This window comes from Lissotriton vulgaris, unplaced genomic scaffold (genome assembly GCF_964263255.1).
Source record: "Lissotriton vulgaris unplaced genomic scaffold, aLisVul1.2 SCAFFOLD_787, whole genome shotgun sequence".
Taxonomy (NCBI): domain Eukaryota; kingdom Metazoa; phylum Chordata; class Amphibia; order Caudata; family Salamandridae; genus Lissotriton; species Lissotriton vulgaris.
In genome coordinates, this window is record NW_028255626.1 from 479,259 (window position 1) to 500,384 (window position 21,126).

A 21,126-nucleotide genomic window follows, 5' to 3' on the forward strand; every position below is an offset into this window, starting at 1 on the left:
CGGAGGTGGAGCAGCAGCTCCACTGAGTGGAAACAAATAGCACTTCTGCCAATTAATGGCCAGCCGGGGGTGGAGCAGCACCTCCACTGAGTGGAAACAATTGGCACTTCTGCCAATTAATGTGCAGACGGAGGTGGAGCAGCAGCTCCACTGAGTGAAAACAAATGGCAGTTCTGCCAAATAATGTGCAGGCGGAGTTGTAGAAGCATGTCCACTGAGTGGAAACAATTGGCACTTCTGCCAATTAATGGGCAGCCGGAGGTGGAGCAGCATCTCCACTGAGTGAAACAAATGGCACTTCTGCCAATTAATGTGCAGCCGGAGGTGAAGCAGCATCTCCACTGAGTGGAAACAAATAGCACTTCTGCCAATTAATGGGCAGCCGGAGGTGGAGCAGCATCTCCACTGAGTGAAACAAATGGCACTTCTGCCAATTAATGTGCAGCCGGAGGTGAAGCAGCATCTCCACTGAGTGGAAACAAATAGCACTTCTGCCAATTAATGGGCAGCCGGAGGTGGAGCAGCATCTCCACTGAGTGAAACAAATGGCACTTCTGCCAATTAATGTGCAGCCGGAGGTGAAGCAGCATCTCCAATGAGTGGAAACAAATGGCACTTCTGCCAATTAATGTGCAGGCTGAGGTGGAGCAACATCTCCACTAAGTGGAAACAAATTGCATTTCTGCCAAATAATGTACAGGCGGAGATGTAGAAGCATGTCCACTGAGTGGAAACAAATAGCACTTCTGCCAATTAATGGGCAGCCGGAGGTGGAGCAGCATCTCCACTGAGTGGAAACAAATGGCCCTTCTGCCAATTAATGTGCAGGTGGATGTGGAGCAGAATATCCACTGAGTATAAACAAATGGCCCTTCTGCCAATTAATGTGCAGGTGGATGTGGAGCAGCATCTCCACTGAGTGGAAACAAATGGCACTTCTGCCAATTAATGGGCAGGAGCAGGTGGAGCAACATCTCCACTGAGTGGAAAAAATGGCACTTCTGCCAATTAATGGGCAGGCGTAGGTGGAGCAGCATCTCCACTGAGTGAAACAAATGGCACTTCTGCCAATTAATGGGCAGGCGGAGGTGGAGCAGCATCTCCACTGAGTGGAACAAATGGCACTTCTGCCAACTAATGGGCAGGAGGAGTTGGAGCGGATCAACACTGAGTGGAAACAAATGGCACTTTAGCCAATTAATGTGCAGCCGGAGATGAAGCAGCATCTCCACTGAGTGGAAACAAATGGCACTTCTGCCAAATAATGTGCAGGCGGAGGTGGAGCAGCATCTCCACTGAGTGGAAACAAATGGCCCTTCTGCCAATTAATGTGCAGGTGGATGTGGAGCAGAATATCCACTGAGTATAAACAAATGGCCCTTCTGCCAATTAATGTGCAGGTGGATGTGGAGCAGCATCTCCACTGAGTGGAAACAAATGGCACTTCTGCCAATTAATGGGCAGGAGCAGGTGGAGCAGCATCTCCACTGAGTGGAAAAAATGGCACTTCTGCCAATTAATGGGCAGGAGTAGTTGGAGCAGAATCTCCACTAAGTGGAAACAAAAGGCACTTCTGCCAATTAATGTGCTGGCGGAGGTGGTGCACCATTTCCACTAAGTAATGTGCAGGCGAACGTGGAGCAACATCCGTACTGAGTGGAAACAAATGGCATTACAGCCAAGTAGTAATGAGAAACGACGAAACCTGACACGAAAAGACACCTATGCACCCGTGGGTATTGACTCTTCTAGTGTCCTAGTTTAAAAAGGTTCCATCCAAGTCCATCTGGAAGTGTCCTCAATCTTTAACTTTGTAACTTTTATGAACACCATAGAAAGTCAATGGGAACCCGCGCCTGTGTTTAGACACTGCACATGGCTCCCGTGGGTCTCCTACTTCCTAACAACTGGTTGCTTAGTGTAGCGCCAGCGATTCTACAGGCCCTAGGCCTGCTTTCTAACTCTCACGTTGTTCTTATACCCCTCTCTTAGTATATGGTTAGTGAGGCCCCTAGGGCATAACGTATACTGTGCAACTTATTGTGTATTAACTCTGTGACTTGTATTGTATTTTTACCTCTGACCTCATAAAGAGTTCAGAGGGGTTGTGTTTAGAAATAAATACATATATATTTGATATATACCTTGTGTGGTATCCTTTCATTTGGTATTCAGGGATTATATATGGTAAAACAACTTGCTTAACTCGCCTTCTGAAGTCTTAGCCTAAATACTGTCATATAGAGTACGTTTGCTTTTCTACTGTGTTAAGTTAGCATGGCCTTTTAGATGCTTAAACGCCATTTTTATTCTTTCTGTTGCTTTGCACACGGCACATGATATTATAGAGCCTTGGAGTGCCGCAGAGTGTTTTAATTTACTCGAGACTATTATGTTTTTCATACATTATTATCTAGCTTGGTGAGAGATGTCTGCACAGCGAGTGCTGCTGACCCTCAAGGTTGTTTTCACACAGTAGTTGCTTTCTGGTTTGATTGGAGCACTCTGTAGCCATAACACATAGGCAGCTGTGGGTGACGCGATTGCAACATGTTTTGATATGGCGCTGCACGGAGCAGCTGGCAGCCTTCTGACGAACCGTTGTATGCTGAGAGCTGGAATTAGGATATGATGTGATCTCATTCTACTAGAACCAAAGGTATGGGGCCGCCCTGGTAATCCCAAGAGACCTTCTTTAGATATAATACTATATACTAGCAATGGAGGGTAAGAAGTATCTTCTGACAATTAGCATTTATCATGCTTTCTCCCTTCATATTTTATGGAATTGTAACAATGCTGATAACCTTACTTCTGATAATATGTTTGCTTGTATTATCTAAGATACTATACCTACAAGGACAGCTTTAGTAATACATATTACCATATTGCACGTTTCCTCTTTTACTCTCTGTTTTGGACTAAGTAGTGAGTAGTACGAAAGAGTTTTCATGTGTTCCACGTTTCCTGAGGTGTACTGAGTTCATGTTCTGGGTTGTCTAACTATTGGGGATTCGTAATACCAAATAAGACACTGATTGCCAGCCAGGTAGGGGGTACTGGATACTAAGGTGAGTTTTGGATCATCCTAATTCACTGAGGTTCCGTCTCTCTGTGCACAGTTCTGCTACAGAGCAGTTTACCTGCGACAAGACTGCCGGTCCATGCTACCACTAGGATAGCTTTCTATAAGGTTGACTTTACAACCTCCATCAATAAGGGTCGTTAAGACTGGTGCAAGGTGCCCACTAGAATAGTGGACATCATATGCCAGGCTAACTTCTCACAGCAGGTAGTTCATTTGATGGAGTCCATTCCTTTCTGCCTGACACTGATCCAGGGTATCAATAGGGCAGAAGTGGCCAAGACACTGGACTTCACTTGTGGACAAACGCAAAAGAGGAGGGTTTCTTGTGTGGCAGAAGATGGCGCCAATGAAGTGTGCGCAAAATCAAAATCTGTCTGATGCAAGTTCATCGGTGCAAACAGGTGAGGGAGAACACCCTAAGCCCTCCAAAGTAGACCCTAGGGTCGAAACATGAATCCAGCAAGCCTATGCACGCGCTAATATTCCAATGTTCAAAAGGACATTTGTACAAATTCTTCACAGAATCAAAGGGTACATGTATCATACAAATGAGATCAAAAAAAGTACTGGTGTGATTATCTTGTCTCCTTTAATCCAAACAATTTCCCAGCCAACACGTGTTTCTTCTGGGGAAGAACCCCCCGACTTCACTTGTGGACGGTCACAAGGATCTGTCCCTCCCCACTCTGTTCAACAGATGCCTCCACGAGTCTTGGTTAAAACCAGGACTTCACTTTCAAAGCTGAGGTGATGACCGCCAGCACTAGAGATGAAGGCAGGGCGAGGGGGCGAGGTCTTCTTCAGCATTCAGGGATGGATGAATAGAATCTGTTTGAGTTTAATTTATTCTACCTGACGCTCAGTTTATCACCCATCAAATGATAACCAGTCATTACATTGTGGGGTTTGCTTTCTCACCCTCCCGCCTGCCCAAACATGTTCTTAGTATTCTAAAGGTCCTCTTTTTATTTCTCTTACTGTTGACTCTGTTTTCCATTGTGTGTGAAGGCTGGCTGGTTTTATTCCTTCCATGTCTCTACCACAAGCCATCTTGTTGTGAATTCTAGCTCTTCCTGTAAACAGATGAGGCATACAATCTTCTGTGCTGTGCTCTGACATCCAGGGAGCCTGGTCAGCATTCTCAAAATGCAAATGCAACAAAAAAATCAATGTGGGTATAGGTTTATTCAAATTCAGTAACAGAATGTACAACCTTAGTTTTACTAAATGTTCATCCACTTTCAGTTCTAATGTTGTTGGAACACACGGCCAGCATTCATTCGAGGTAATATTGTATCTTCGACTACATTTACACCCCTCCCCCACCCACCCTCTGCTGCCACTACAACCAATGAATAGATGCAGCTGAACGTAGGCATCGAATTATCTATAAGAAATTAAACTTATGCGAGCAGGAGGGGAGACTCCATAAAATCTGCATCCTTTGGGGACATTATTCTACTCTGGATGCTGAGACCACCTCAAGACAGCACACTGTTTCTGCTTAGGAAGGGACTTAATCAAAGTCCATCAACTCAGAGTGAAGGACAGAAATGCAGATGATTCAGAAAAGCTCTCCCCCCCCCCCCTCCCCATTCCTTACCTGATCCTCTGCAGCCGGGTGTCCGGGTGCTTCAGGGCGTCACAGAGCAGGGTCGCACCAGCGTCACCCAGTTCATTGAAGTTCAAGTCCAGATCCAGCAAAGAGCGGTTGGAGCAAAGGGCGGCGGCCAGAGCTGCACAGGAAGCACCGGTTATCCCACAGAGACCGAGGCTAAGAAGGTGCGAGAAAGAGAGAGAGAGTGGATTAAAACATTATTAATTTTAAGTATTTATTACCAACACTAAACCAGTTATAAACAAGGTATAAATAATCAGACCAACAGATGTCATGGCCCAGACTCTCAGATCTGAGGTGCACAAGAAACACTTTAACTCCTCCCACTGTCACGTGGCGGGTCAGTCAGGGGCTGACACACTTTCTCTTTGAGTAGAGAGAATAGAAGTTGAATCAGGTCCATTTCAATGACATCCTCCTTGTTACACCCCCCGGTACAGTATGGATGCTCGGTGTTATAGTACTGGTTCTCACAGGGCAGCCCACCCTGGTACAGTACAAATTCTTGGTTTTATAGTACTGGGTCTCAGAGGGCACCCACCCAGGTACTGTACAGGTGCTTGGTGTTACAGTACTGGGTCTCAGAGGGCAGCCCCCCCAGGTACAGTACAGATGCTTGGTGTTATAGCACTGGGTCTTACAGGGAAGCCCACCCATGTACAGTACAGATGCTTGGTGTTATAGTACTGGGTCTCAGAGGGCAGCCTGCCCAGGTACAGTACAGATGCTTGGTGTTATAGTACGGGGTCTTACAGGGCAGCCCACCCAGGTAAAGTACAGATGCTTGGTGTTATAGTACTGGGTCTCACAGGGCAGCCTACCCAGGTACAGTACAGATGCTTGGTGTTATAGTACTGGGTCTTACAGGGCAGCCCACCCAGGTACAGTATGGATGCTTGGTGTAATAGTACTGGGTCTAACAGGGCAACCCACCCAGGTACAGTACGGATGCTTGGTGTTATAGTACTGGATCTTACAGAGCAGCCCACCTAGGTACAGTATTGATGTTTGGTGTTATAGTACTGGGTCTCAGAGGGCATCCCACCCAGGTACAGTACGGATGCTTGGTGTTATAGTACTGGGTATCAGAGGGCAGCCCACCCAGGTACAGTACAGATGCTTGGTGTTATAGTACTTGATCTCAGAGGGTAGCCCATCCAGGTACAGTATGGATGCTTGGGTTATAGTACTGGGTCACAGAGGGCACCCACCCAGGTACAGTACGGATGCTTGGTGTTATATGACTGGGTCACAGAGGGCAGCCAACCCACCCAGGTACAGTATGGATGCTTGGCATTATAGTACTGGGTCCTAGAGGGCACCTAACCCACCCAGGTACAGTACAGATGCTTGGTGTTATAGTACTGGGACTCAGAGTGCAGCCTACCCAGGTACAGTAAGGATGCTTTGTGTTATAGTACTGGGTCTCACATGGCAGCCGACCCAGTTACAGTAAGGATGTTTGGTGTTTTAGAACTGGGTCACAGAGGACACCCACCCAGGTACAGTACAGATGCTTGGTGTTATAGTACTGGGTCACAGAGGGCAGCAAACTCACCGAGGTACAGTAAAGATGCTTGGTGTTATAGTACTGGGTCTCAGAGGGCACCCACCCAGGTACAGTACAGCTTGGTGTTATAGTACTCGGTCACAGAGGGTAGACCACCCTGGTGCAGTACAGATGTTTGGTGTTATAGTACTGGGTCTCACAGGGCAGCCCACCCAGCTACAGTATGGATGTTTGGTGTTATAGTACTGGGTCTCCCATAGGGTAGCCCACCCAGGTGCAGTACAGATGCTTAGTGTTATAGTACTGGGTCTCAGAGGGTACCCACCCAGGTACAGTATAGATCCTTGGTGTTATAGTACGGGGTCTCAAAGGGCAGCCCAACCAGGTACAGTACGGATGCATGGTTTTACAGTACTGGGTTTCCCATAGGGTCGCCAACCCAGGTACAGTACATATGCTCGGTTTTATTGTAGTGGATCTCAGAGGGTACCCACCGAAGTACAGTATGGATGCTTGGTGTTATAGTACCGGGTCACAGAGGGCAGCCGACCCAGGTACAGTACGGATGCTTGGAGTTATAGTAATGAGTATCACAAGGCAGACCACCTGGGTACAGTACGGATGCTTGGTGTTATAGTACTGGGTAACAGAGGGCAGCCCACCCAGGTACAGTACGGATGCTTAGTGTTATAGTACTGGGTCACAGATGGTAGCCCACACAGGTAAAGTACGAATGCTTGGTGTTATAGTACTGGGTCTCAGAGTACAGCCTACCCAGGTACAGTACGGATGCTTGGTGTTATAGTACTGGGTCACAGAGGGCAGCCAACACACTCAGGTACAGTACAGATGCTTGGTGTTATTGTACTGGGTTTCACAGGGCAGCCCACCCAGGTACAGTACAGATGCTTGGTGTTATAGTACTGGGCCTCCCATAGGGTAGCCCATCCAGGTAAGTACAGATGTTTGGTGTTATAGTACTGGGACTCAGAGGCACCCACCCAGGTACAGTATGGATGCTTGGTGTTATAGTATTGGGTTACAGAGAGAAGCCCACCCAGGCACAGTACACATGTTTGGTTTTATAGTTCTGGGTCTCTGAGGGCAGGCCACCCAGGTACAGTACAGATGCTTGGTGTTATAGTACTGGGTCACAGAGGGCAGCCAACCCACCCAGGCACTGTACAGATGCTTGAAGTTATAGTACTGGGTCAGAGAGTGCAGCCCACCCAGGTACAGTACAGATGCTTGGTGTTATAGTACTGGGTCTCCCATAGGGTAGCCCATCCAGGTAAGTACAGATGTTTGGTGTTATAGTACTGGGTCTCAGAGGGCACCCACCCAGGTACAGTATGGATGCTTGCTGTTATAGTACTGGGTTACAGAGGGGAAGCCCACCCAGGCACAGTACACATGTTTAGTTTTATAGTTCTGGGTCTCTGAGGGCAGGCCATCCAGGTACAGTACAGATGCTTGGTGTTATAGTACTGGGTCAGAGAGGGCAGTCAACCCACCCAGGCACTGTACAGATGCTTGAAGTTATAGTACTGGGTCAGAGAGTGCAGACCACCCAGGTACAGTACAGATGCTTGGTGTTATAGTACTGGGTGACAGAGGGCAGCCCACCCAGGTACAGTACGGATGCTTGCTGTTATAGTACTGGGTCTCAGAGAGCAGCCAGCCGACCCAGGTACAGTACGGATTCATGGTGTTATAGTACTGAGTCACAGAGGGCAGCCCACCCAGGTACAGTACAGATGCTTGGTGTTATAGTACTGCATCACAGAGGGCAGCCAACCCACCCAGGTACAGTACGGATGCTTGGTGTTATAGTACTGGGTCTCAAAAGGCACCCACCCAGGTATAGTACGGATGCTTGGTGTTATAGTACTGGGTCACAGAGGGCATCCCACCCAGGTACAGTACGGATGCTTGGTGTTATAGTACTAGGTCATAGAGGGTAGACCCCCTTGGTACAGTACAGATGCTTGGTGGTATAGTACTAGGTCACAGAGGGCAGCCAACCCACCCAGGTACAGTACTGATGCTTGGTGTTATAGTACTGGGTCTCAAAAGGCACCCACCCAGGTATAGTACGGATGCTTGGTGTTATAGTACTGGGTCACAGAGGGCATCCCACCCAGGTACAGTACGGATGCTTGGTGTTATAGTACTAGGTCATAGAGGGTAGACCCCCTTGGTATAGTACAGATGCTTGGTGGTATAGTACTAGGTCACAGAGGGCAGCCAACCCACCCAGGTACAGTACAGATGCTTGGTGTTATAGTACTGGGTCACAGAGTGCAGTTCACCCAGGTACAGTACAGATGCTTGGTGTTATAGTACTGGGTCACAAAGGGCAGCCCACCCAGGTACAGTACAGATGCTTGGTGTTATAGTACTGGGTCTCACAGGGCAGCCCACCCAGGTACAATATGGATGCTTGGTGTTATAGTACTGGGTCTCAGAGGGCACCCACCTAGGTACAGTACCGATGCTTGGTGTTATAGTACTGGGTCACAGAGGGCAGACCACCCAGGTACAGTACAGATGTTTGGTGTTATAGTACTGGGTCTCAGAGGGTACCCACCCAGGTACAGTATAGATCCTTGGTGTTATAGTACGGGGTCTCAAATGGCAGCCCAACCAGGTACAGTACGGATGCATGGTTTTACAGTACTGGGTTTCCCATAGGGTCGCCCACCCAGGTACAGTACATATGCTCGGTTTTATTGTAGTGGATCTCAGAGGGTACCCACCGAAGTACAGTATGGATGCTTGGTGTTATAGTACCGGGTCACAGAGGGCAGCCGACCCAGGTACAGTACGGATGCTTGGAGTTATAGTAATGAGTATCACAAGGCAGACCACCTGGGTACAGTACGGATGCTTGGTGTTATAGTACTGGGTAACAGAGGGCAGCCCACCCAGGTACAGTACGGATGCTTAGTGTTATAGTACTGGGTCACAGATGGTAGCCCACACAGGTAAAGTACGAATGCTTGGTGTTATAGTACTGGGTCTCAGAGTACAGCCTACCCAGGTACAGTACGGATGCTTGGTGTTATAGTACTGGGTCACAGAGGGCAGCCAACACACTCAGGTACAGTACAGATGCTTGGTGTTATTGTTCTGGGTTTCACAGGGCAGCCCACCCAGGTACAGTACAGATGCTTGGTGTTATAGTACTGGGTCTCCCATAGGGTAGCCCATCCAGGTAAGTACAGATGTTTGGTGTTATAGTACTGGGACTCAGAGGCACCCACCCAGGTACAGTATTGATGCTTGGTGTTATAGTATTGGGTTACAGAGGGAAGCCCACCCAGGCACAGTACACATGTTTGGTTTTATAGTTCTGGGTCTCTGAGGGCAGGCCACCCAGGTACAGTACAGATGCTTGGTGTTATAGTACTGGGTCACAGAGGGCAGTCAACCCACCCAGGCACTGTACAGATGCTTGAAGTTATAGTACTGGGTCAGAGAGTGCAGCCCACCCAGGTACAGTACAGATGCTTGGTGTTATAGTACTGGGTCTCCCATAGGGTAGCCCATCCAGGTAAGTACAGATGTTTGGTGTTATAGTACTGGGTCTCAGAGGGCACCCACCCAGGTACAGTATGGATGCTTGGTGTTATAGTACTGGGTTACAGAGGGGAAGCCCACCCAGGCACAGTACACATGTTTAGTTTTATAGTTCTGGGTCTCTGAGGGCAGGCCACCCAGGTACAGTACAGATGCTTGGTGTTATAGTACTGGGTCAGAGAGGGCAGTCAACCCACCCAGGCACTGTACAGATGCTTGAAGTTATAGTACTGGGTCAGAGAGTGCAGACCACCCAGGTACAGTACAGATGCTTGGTGTTATAGTACTGGGTGACAGAGGGCAGCCCACCCAGGTACAGTACGGATGCTTACTGTTATAGTACTGGGTCTCAGAGAGCAGCCAGCCGACCCAGGTACAGTACGGATTCATGGTGTTATAGTACTGAGTCACAGAGGGCAGCCCACCCAGGTACAGTACAGATGCTTGGTGTTATAGTACTGCATCACAGAGGGCAGCCAACCCACCCAGGTACAGTACGGATGCTTGGTGTTATAGTACTGGGTCTCAAAAGGCACCCACCCAGGTATAGTATGGATGCTTGGTGTTATAGTACTGGGTCACAGAGGGCATCCCACCCAGGTACAGTACGGATGCTTGGTGTTATAGTACTAGGTCATAGAGGGTAGACCCCCTTGGTACAGTACAGATGCTTGGTGGTATAGTACTAGGTCACAGAGGGCAGCCAACCCACCCAGGTACAGTACTGATGCTTGGTGTTATAGTACTGGGTCTCAAAAGGCACCCACCCAGGTATAGTACGGATGCTTGGTGTTATAGTACTGGGTCACAGAGGGCATCCCACCCAGGTACAGTACGGATGCTTGGTGTTATAGTACTAGGTCATAGAGGGTAGACCCCCTTGGTATAGTACAGATGCTTGGTGGTATAGTACTAGGTCACAGAGGGCAGCCAACCCACCCAGGTACAGTACAGATGCTTGGTGTTATAGTACTGGGTCACAGAGTGCAGTTCACCCAGGTACAGTACAGATGCTTGGTGTTATAGTACTGGGTCACAAAGGGCAGCCCACCCAGGTACAGTACAGATGCTTGGTGTGATAGTACTGGGTCTCACAGGGCAGCCCACCCAGGTACAGTACGGATGCTTGGTGTTATAGTACTGGGTCTCAGAGGGCACCCACCTAGGTACAGTACCGATGCTTGGTGTTATAGTACTGGGTCACAGAGGGCAGACCACCCAGGTACAGTACAGATGTTTGGTGTTATAGTACTGGGTCACAGAGGGCAGCCAACCCACCCAGGCACAGTACAGATGCTTGGTGTTATAGTTCAGGGTCAAAGAGTGCAGCCCACCCAGGTACATTATGGATGCTTGGTGTTATAGTACTGGGTCACAGAGGGCAGCCCACCCAGGTAGAGTATGAATGCTTGCTGTTATAGTACTGGTTCTCAGAGGGCAGCCAGTCCACCCAGGTACAGTACAGATGCTTGGTGTTATAGTACTGGGTCACAGAGGGCAGCCAACTAACCAAGGTACAGTACAGATGCTTGGTGTTATAATACTGGGTCTCAGAGGGCACCCACCCAGGTACTTAACAGATGCTTGGTGTTATAGTACTTGGTCACAGAAGGTAGACCACCCTGGTGCAGTACAGATGCTTGGTGTTATAGTACTGGGTCTCACAGGGCAGCCCACCCAGGTACAATACGGATGCTTGGTTTTATAGTACTGGGTCTCAGAGGGCACCCACCCCAGGACAGTACAGATGCTTGGTGTTATAGTACTGCATCACAGAGGGCAGCCAACCCACCCAGGTACAGTACAGATGCTTGTTGTTATAATATCGGGTCACATAGTTCAGGCCACCCAGGTACAGCATGGATGCTTGTTGTTATAGTACTTGGTCTCATAGAGCGCAGCCCACCCAGGTACAGTACGGATGCTTGGTGTTATAGTACTGGGTATCACAGAGGGCGGCCCATCCAGGTACAGTATGGATGCTTGGAGTTATAGTACTGAGTATCACAGGGTACAGCACCCTGGTAGAGTGTGGATGCTTGGTGTTATAGTACTGGGCATCACAGGGCAGCCCACCCAGGTACAGTACAGATGCTTAGTGTTATAGTACTGAGTATCACAGGGTAGAGCACCCTGGTACAGTACGGATGCTTGGTGTTATAGTACTGAGTATCACAGGGTAGAGCACCCTGGTACAGTATGGATGCTTATAGTTATAGTACTGACTATCACAGGGTAGAGCACCCTGGTACAGTACGGATGCTTGGTGTTATGGTACCTGGTCACAGAGTGCAACCCACCAAGGTACAGTGCAGATGCTTTGAGTTAGAGTACTGAGTATCACAGGGTAGACCACCCTGGTATAGTATGGACACTTGGTGTTATAGTACTAGGTCACAGAGTGCAGCCCTCCCAGGTACAGTACCGATGCTTGGTGTTATATTACTGAGTATCACAAGGCAGACAAACCTTGTACAGTATGGATGCTTGGTGTTATAGTACTGAGTCAAAAAGTGCACCCCACCCAGGTACAGTACGGATGCTTGGAGTTATTGTACTGAGGATCACAGGGTAGACCACCCTGGTATAGTATGGACACTTGGTATTATAGTACTGGGTCACTGAGTGCAGCCCACCCAGGTACAGTACCGATGCTTGGTGCTCTATAACTGAGTCACAGAGTGCAGCCCACCCAGGTACAGTATGGATGCTTGGAGTAATTGTACTGAGTATCACAGGGCAGCCCATCCAGGTTCAGTATGGATGCTTGGAGTTATAGTACTGAGTATCACAGGGTAGAGCACCCTGGTACAGTACGGATGCTTGGTGTTATAGTACTGGGTCACAGAGTGCAGCCCACCAAGGTACAGTACGGATGCTTGGAGTTATAGTACTGAGTATCACAGGGTAGACCACCCCGGTATAGTATGGACATTTGGTGTTATAGTACTGGGTCACAGAGTACAGCCCACCCAGGTACAGTACCGATGCTTGGTGTTATAATACTGAGTATCACAAGGCAGACAGCCCAGGTACAGTACGGATGCTTGGTGTTGAAGTACTGGGTCACAGGGGGCAGCCCATGCAGGATACAGTACAGATGCTTGGTGTTATAGTACTGACTCACAGAGTGCAGCTCACCCAGGTACAGTACGGATGCTTGGAGTAATAGTACTGAGTATCACAGGGCAGCCCATCCAGGTACAGTACAGATGCTTGGAGTAATAGTACTGAGTATCACAGGGCAGCCCATCCCGGTACATTACGGATGGTTGGTGTTATAGTACTGAGTCACAGAGTGCAGCCCATCCAGGTACAGTATGGATGTTTGGAGTAATAGTACTGAGTATCACAGGGCAGCCCATCTAGGTACAGTACGATGCTTGGAGTAATAGTACTGAGTATCACAGGGCAGCCCACCCAGGTACAGTACGGATGCTTGGAGTAATAGTACTGAGTATCACAGGGCAGCCCATCCAGGCACAGTACAGATGCTTGGAGTAATAGTACTGAGTATCACAGGGCAGCCCATCCAGGTACAGTACGGATGCTTGGTGTTATAGTACAGACTCACAGAGTGCAGCCCACCCAGGTACAGTATGGATGCTTGGTGTTATAGTACTGAGTCCCAGAGTGCAGCCCACCCAGGTACTGTACGGATGCTTGGAGTAACAGTACTGAGTATCACGGGGCAGCCCATCCAGGTACAGTATGGATGCTTGGTGTTATAGTACTCAGTCAAAGAGTGCAGCCCACCCAGGTACAGTACGGATGCTTGGAGTAATAGTACTGAGTATCACAGGGCAGCCCATCCAGGTACAGTACAGATGCTTGGTGTTATAGTACTGGGTCTCAGAGGGCAGACCACCCAGGTACAGTACGGATGCATGGTTTTATAGTACTGGGTCTCCCATAGGGTAGCCCACCCAGGTACAGTACATATGCTTGGTGTTATTGTAGTGGATCTTAGAGGGCACCCACTGAGGTACAGTATGGATGCTTAGTGTTTTAGTACCGGGTCACAGAAGGGAGCCCACCCAGGTACAGTAGGGATGCTTGGAGAAATAGTACTGAGTATCACAGGGCAGCCCATCCAGGTACAGTACAGATGCTAGGAGTAATAGTACTGAGTATCACAAGGAAGACCACCGGGGTAAAGTACGGATGCTTGGTCTTATAGTACTGGGTAACAGAGGGCAGCCCACCCAGGTACAGTACGGATGCTTGTTGTAATAGTACTGGGTCATAGATTGCAGCCCACCTAGCTACAGTACGGATGCTTAGTGTTATAGTACTGGGTCACAGATTGAAGCCCACCCAGGTTCAGTATGGATTCTTGTTGTTATAGTACTGGGTCACAGAGTGCAGGCCACCCAGGTACAGTACAGATGCGTGGTGTTTCAGTACTTAGTCACAGAGGGTGGCCCACCCAGGTACAGTATGGATGCTTGGTGTTAAAGTACTGGGTCTCATAGAGGGCAGCCCACCCAGGTACAGTACGGATGCTTGGTGTTATAGTACTGGGTATTACAGAGGGCGGCCCATCCAGGTACAGTATGGATGCTTGGAGTTATAGTACTGAGTATCACAGGGTAGAGCACCCTGGTAGAGTGTGGATGCTTGGTGTTATAGTACTGGGCATCACAGGGCAGCCCACCTTGGTACAGTACAGATGCTTAGTGTTATAGTACTGAGTATCACAGGGTAGAGCACCCTGGTACAGTACGGATGCTTGGTGTTATAGTACTGAGTATCACAGGGTAGAGCACCCTGGTACAGTATGGATGCTTATAGTTATAGTACTGACTATCACAGGGTAGAGAACCCTGGTACAGTACGGATGCTTGGTGTTATGGTACTTGGTCACAGAGTGCAACCCACCAAGGTACAGTGCAGATGCTTTGAGTTAGAGTACTGAGTATCACAGGGTAGACGACCCTGGTATAGTATGGACACTTGGTGTTATAGTACTAGGTCACAGAGTGCAGCCCTCCCAGGTACAGTACCGATGCTTGGTGTTATATTACTGAGTATCACAAGGCAGACAAACCTTGTACAGTATGGATGCTTGGTGTTATAGTACTGAGTCAAAAAGTGCACCCCACCCAGGTACAGTACGGATGCTTGGAGTTATTGTACTGAGGATCACAGGGTAGACCACCCTGGTATAGTATGGACACTTGGTATTATAGTACTGGGTCACTGAGTGCAGCCCACCCAGGTACAGTACTGATGCTTGGTGCTATATAACTGAGTCACAGAGTGCAGCCCACCCAGGTACAGTATGGATGCTGAGTATCACAGGGCAGCCCATCCAGGTTCAGTATGGATGCTTGGAGTTATAGTACTGAGTATCACAGGGTAGAGCACCCTGGTACAGTACGGATGCTTGGTGTTATAGTACTGGGTCACAGAGTGCAGCCCACCAAGGTACAGTACCGATGCTTGGTGTTATAATACTGAGTATCACAAGGCAGACAGCCCAGGTACAGTATGGATGCTTGGTGTTGAAGTACTGGGTCACAGGGGGCAGCCCATGCAGGATACAGTACGGATGCTTGGTGTTATAGTACTGACTCACAGAGTGCAGCTCACCCAGGTACAGTACGGATGCTTGGAGTAATAGTACTGAGTATCACAGGGCAGCCCATCCAGGTACAGTACGGATGGTTGGTGTTATAGTACTGAGTCACAGAGTGCAGCCCATCCAGGTACAGTATGGATGTTTGGAGTAATAGTACTGAGTATCACAGGGCAGCCCATCTAGGTACAGTACGATGCTTGGAGTAATAGTACTGAGTATCACAGGGCAGCCCACCCAGGTACAGTACGGATGCTTGGAGTAATAGTACTGAGTATCACAGGGCAGCCCATCCAGGCACAGTACAGATGCTTGGAGTAATAGTTCTGAGTATCACAGGGCAGCCCATCCAGGTACAGTACAGATGCTTGGTGTTATAGTACTGACTCACAGAGTGCAGCCCACCCAGGTACAGTACGGATGCTTGGTGTTATAGTACTGAGTCCCAGAGTGCAGCCCACCCAGGTACTGTACGGATGCTTGGAGTAACAGTACTGAGTATCACAGGGCAGCCCATCCAGGTACAGTATGGATGCTTGGTGTTATAGTACTCAGTCAAAGAGTGCAGCCCATCCAGGTACAGTACGGATGCTTGGAGTAATAGTACTGAGTAACACAGGGCAGCCCATCCAGGTACAGTACTGATGCTTGGTGCTATAGTACTGGGTCTCAGAGGGCAGCCCACCCAGGTACAGTACGGATGCATGGTTTTATAGAACTGGGTCTCCCATAGGGTAGCCCACCCAGGTACAGTACATATGCTTGGTGGTATTGTAGTGGATCTTAGAGGGCACCCCCCGAGGTACAGTATGGATGCTTGGTGTTATAGTACCGGGTCACAGAGGGGAGCCCACCCAGGTACAGTACGGATGCTTGGAGTAATAGTACTGAGTATCACAGGGCAGCCCATCCAGGTACAGTACAGATGCTAGGAGTAATAGTACTGAGTATCACAATGAAGACCACCGGGGTAAAGTACGGATGCTTGGTCTTATAGTACTGGGTAACAGAGGGCAGCCCACCCAGCTTCAGTATGGATGCTTGGTGTTATAGTACTGGGTCACAAAGGGTATCCCACACAGGTACAGTACGGATGCTTGGTGTTATAGTACTGGGTCTCACAGGGCAGCTCACCCAGGTACAGTATGGATGCTTGGTGTTATAGTACTGGGTCTCAGATTGCAGCCTACCCAGGTATAGTGCGGATGCTTGGTGTTATAGTACTGGGTCACAGAGCGCAGCCAACCCAGGTACAGTACGGATGCTTAGTGTTATAGTACTGTGTCACAGAGGGTAGCGCACACAGGTACAGTACAGATGTTTGTGTGCTAAAGTACTGGTTCTCACAGGGCAGCCCACCTAGGTACAGTACAGATGCCTTGTGTTTTAGTACTGGGTCTCAGAGTGCAGCCTACCCAGGTACAGTACGGATGCTTGGTGTTATAGTACTGGGTCACAGAGCGCAGCCTACCCAGGTCAAGTACGGATGCTTGGTGTTATAGTACTGAGTATCACAGGGCAGCCCATCCAGGTACAGTACAGATGCTTATGAGTAATAGTACTGAGTATCACAGGGCAGCCCATCCATGTTCAGTACGGATGGTTGGTGTTATAGTACTGAATCACACAGTGCAGCCCACCCAGGTACAGTATGGATGTTTGGAGTAATAGTACTGAGTATCACAGGGCAGCCCATCCAGGTACAGTATAGATGCTTGGAGTAATAGTACTGAGTATCACAGGTGTTGGACAGGCCCCAGAAGGGGGCTCGCTCCCTTCCCGCATGACAGAGCCAGGACACCGACTCTCCAGAAGCCACCCCCAGAAGTAACCCTTAACCCGTCCCACACGGGACGCCTGCCCCCGAACATCTCTGTAACACCGGCCTGGGCCTACACCAGCACCAACGCCCGGGCCCAGCCGCCATCTTGGACACTGCACCACGAGGCCGCGTGGCCTCAGCTCGACCCTAACCCTGGGCCTGGCCAGGCCCCGACAGCCCGGCACCACCATCCACCCAGGAGGTGAACGGACCACTTGGCAGGTCAATGGGAGAAAGGAGTTTCGATGGCTCTCCCCCTCCAGGTGCCGATCGCCCCCTGCCTCCCCGGGCGCTGGCTCCACCCCCCTGCTGGGTGTCTGGACTCCCTCATCCCGGACCTTCCGACCTCCAAGTGCGAGGGTCCGGACATCAAAGGGCGCCAGCCCTATAACTGGGGCAGCTCCAGAGCAGGAAGGCAGTTGTATCCTGGAGTCGAGAGACACCGTGAAGAACTCATCCTTGACGGACTGCTGGCGCTGCCGCAGCCCTGCCTTGTGAACTGTCGTCCTGCCTGCTGGCGCTGCCGCAGCCCTCTGCAACCTTCATCCTCGTCGGGACCTGCTGGCGCTGCCGCAGCCCGTTGCAACCACCATCTTCGTCGGGACCTGCTGGCGCTGCCGCGGCCCGTTGCCGCCTACGATCTCCTCGGGTCCTGCTGCCGTTGCCGCGGCCCGTCCTCCTAGAACGCCGAGCTCGAGGATTGTGAGCTAACCATCATTTCATCGCAACTACCAGATTGGTAACAAGACTGTCCCGCTACCCCCTTTTCCCATCCAAGAGACTAGAATCGAGGGGACCCCTGAGTCCTGACCTCCTTGTACCATTCTACCGTACTTCAAGATTGCTTATAAAGAACGTTAAACCTTATCTTTGTGTGGTGTCCATCTGTGGGGGGGAAGTTACTTGTCTGTACGATCGCTGGAGACGGCTCTCCCCAGAGACCTCTCCCCTTGTCCTCGGCAGACCCTCCAGGTCCCGTCTAACATTGGTGGTAGCGGTGGGATCCGAATCAACGCGTACGTAGAGAGAGTAACTCACCCCACGACTAAACCACAATGACAACCAAAGAGAGCGGATCCACAGAAAAATTCCAGATGGAGAAATTGGAAGAGTACAGCCATCGTGAGTTAAAACAATTTTGCATCGAACTAGGCATTGCTACCACCGGTCTGAGCACGAAAGACGATTTCAAGCACGCCATCGAATCTTGGGCGGAAACCGGGGCCGTCAGACCCCCGGACCAAAACGTCGCAGCATCAGAGATCAACACCACTTCTCCCGAAGAACGGAGAGCGGGTCTCTCATGGGAAGAGATCCAAGAAAGAGAAAAAACCAGACTACACGAATTAGAGTTGGCACGGCTCAAGTTGGACGGTGAGCTAAAACTAGCAGAACAAAAACTGAACTTAGAACACTTACGGCTCCGAGAAGAGCGGGAAGAAAAGCAAAGACAAAGAGAACTCGAAGGAAAGAGACTGGCATACGAACACGAGCGCAAGCTAGCTGAAATAGAACTACGAAAACAAAACAAAGAACTAGGGGTGCCCGAGCAACCGCGCACCCCGGGCGCTACGGAACAAAAAGTCCACATCCCCAAGGACGTCGTCCGAGAATACTATCGGAACGACGACATACAACAGTGGTTCAAGGCCTATGAGATCGCCATGACGTCCCACCGGATCGATCGAAGTGACTGGGGAGCCGGTCTGTGGGGTAGGTTCGTCAATGAAGGCCGCGATGCCCTGCTACAGCTCCGGGACCATCAGATGACGTCCTATGATCACATGAAGGCCGCCCTCCTCACTCGATATGGACTCACGCCCGAGATGTACCGCCAGAGGTTCCGCGACTGCACCCGGATCCTGGGTACAACTTGGGTGGAATATGTGAACTACTTTAGCCGAGCCTTTGAAGGGTGGATCAAAGGTAGCCGAGTCACCACCTACGAGCAACTCTTCAACCTCATTGTATGGGAGCACCTCTCCAACAACTGCTTCGTCGAGCTCAGGCAGCACCTCCTCGACAGTAAATTGACTGACCCTTGGCAGCTCGCCGCTGAGGCTGACCGGTGGGAGAGCACCCGAGTGGCCCGGAGTGGGCCAAACGAGCAGAACCGAAACAACCAAGGCCCTCATCGTCCCAGAGGAGGAGGAGGAGGCCAGGGCCGGGGCAGAGATGCCGCCCCGGCAGCTCCCGTCAACAACACCTTGCCCTCGGCTGGGCGGGGGAACCCTCCGATGCGCCCAGGGTTCCGAGTCAATGTCACGTGCCATCGGTGCCAGCGGGTCGGACACTATGCCAACGACCCGAACTGCCCCAAGAACCAGACTCCCGGGCCTCGCCAGGTCACGGCCGCCTTCCGAAGAGCATGAAGAATATGAACAAGAACAGCCCGAGTGGGAACCTGCCGCCATGGTCCTGGCTTGCCTAGGGGGAAGAGACATGGTCCCGCGGGTCCCCCTACCCGCAAACACCCGAAAATACAGCCAGTGGGTGAACATCAACGGACGCAAGGCCGAAGCCCTGCGTGACACCGGAGCCAGTGTGACGGCCGTCCGCTGTCACCTGGTGACCCCAGAACAAATCCTGCCAAACGTCCTTTGCCCTGTCCGATCAGCTGACAATTCTGAGAGCCTATGTCGGATGGCTTGTGTCCCCTTTGAATGGGGAGGAGTGTCCGGCATGCTGCAGGTGACTGTCCGCGATGATGCCCCCGTGGACTGCCTCCTGGGAAACGATCTCGAGAGTTCCGCGTGGGCGGCCGTTGAGAGAAGAGAACACCTGGGGATGCTGGGCCTCCCAGACTGGGCGTGCGTAACAACCCGGTCCATGGCCGCCCATGCCATCCCCAGACCCGAAGAGCCCGAATGGCCAGCACCTCCTCCCCTGATCACTCCAGAGGAAGACGCCGGCCGCCCTGACCCCCAGACCAAGCCCCGGAAGAGCCCGCTCAGCCTTAGGACCTTCCCGACCTGGCTCAGTGGCGTCAAGAGGGGGGGCCCACCCAAGAACAATTTCGGCAGGAGCAAAAGACCTGTCCCTCCCTCGAGGGACTCCGACAGCAAGCCCTCGCCCAGAGCGCGGGAGACACCACAGGGGCGCACTGGATCTACTGGGACAACGACTTACTGTACAGCGAGCAAAGAATTGCAGAATTGGGGGCCAGTCGGGTGCTGGTGGTACCCCTCTGTTTCAGAGACTTCCTTTTAAACTTGGCCCACGATGTCCCCCTGGCTGGGCACTTGGGGCAAGATAAAACCTACAACTGCCTGGTGACACACTTTTACTGGCCCAAGATGTGAAATGACGTTTCCAACCACTGCCGGGCCTGCCCCACCTGCCAAGCCAGCGGCAAGAGCAGCCGAAAACTCAAGGCACCCCTGCAACCATTCCCGGTTGTCACCACCCCATTCGAACGGGTGGGAATAGACATTGTGGGGCCCCTGGACCCCCGAACAACACAAGGGCACCGATTCATCCTGGTCCTGGTGGACCACGCCACCCGTTATCCCGAGGCCATCCCCCTTTGAACAGTGACAGCTCCAGTGGTAGGCCGAGCCTTGATGGGGATCTTCTCGCGAGTGGGCTTCCCCCGGGAGGTCGTCAGTGACCGGGGCACAAACTTTATTTCGAAGTATATGAAATCCCTCTGGCAGCAGTGCGGGGTCACCTACCGTTTCACAACACCCTATCAACCGCAAGGAAACGGACTGGTCGAGCGGTTCAACCGCACCCTCAAGGGAATGATTATATGGCTGGAGGAGCCCCTACGCCACCAGTGGGACGTGCTACTACCGTGCCTCCTTTTCGCCTACCGAGAAGTCCCCCAGAAGTCCCTCGGTTTCAGCCCTTTCGAGCTCCTGTACGGGCACCCTGTCTGAGGGCCACTCAGCCTAGTGAAAGAAGAATGGGAGATGGCCCCCCT

The 21,126-nt window shown here is 50.7% G+C and overlaps 1 protein-coding gene across 1 annotated transcript in view; it reads right to left on the reverse strand.

The window, feature by feature from the left end:
• Positions 1–21,126, reverse strand: part of LOC147659051 (NACHT, LRR and PYD domains-containing protein 12-like) — a 487,072-nt gene that overhangs the window by 206,558 nt on the left and 259,388 nt on the right. The window contains exon 13 of the mRNA XM_086952007.1: positions 4,692–4,862. Within this exon, the coding sequence (XP_086808133.1) occupies positions 4,692–4,862 (171 nt within the window). The remainder of the gene's footprint in view (positions 1–4,691; positions 4,863–21,126) is intronic.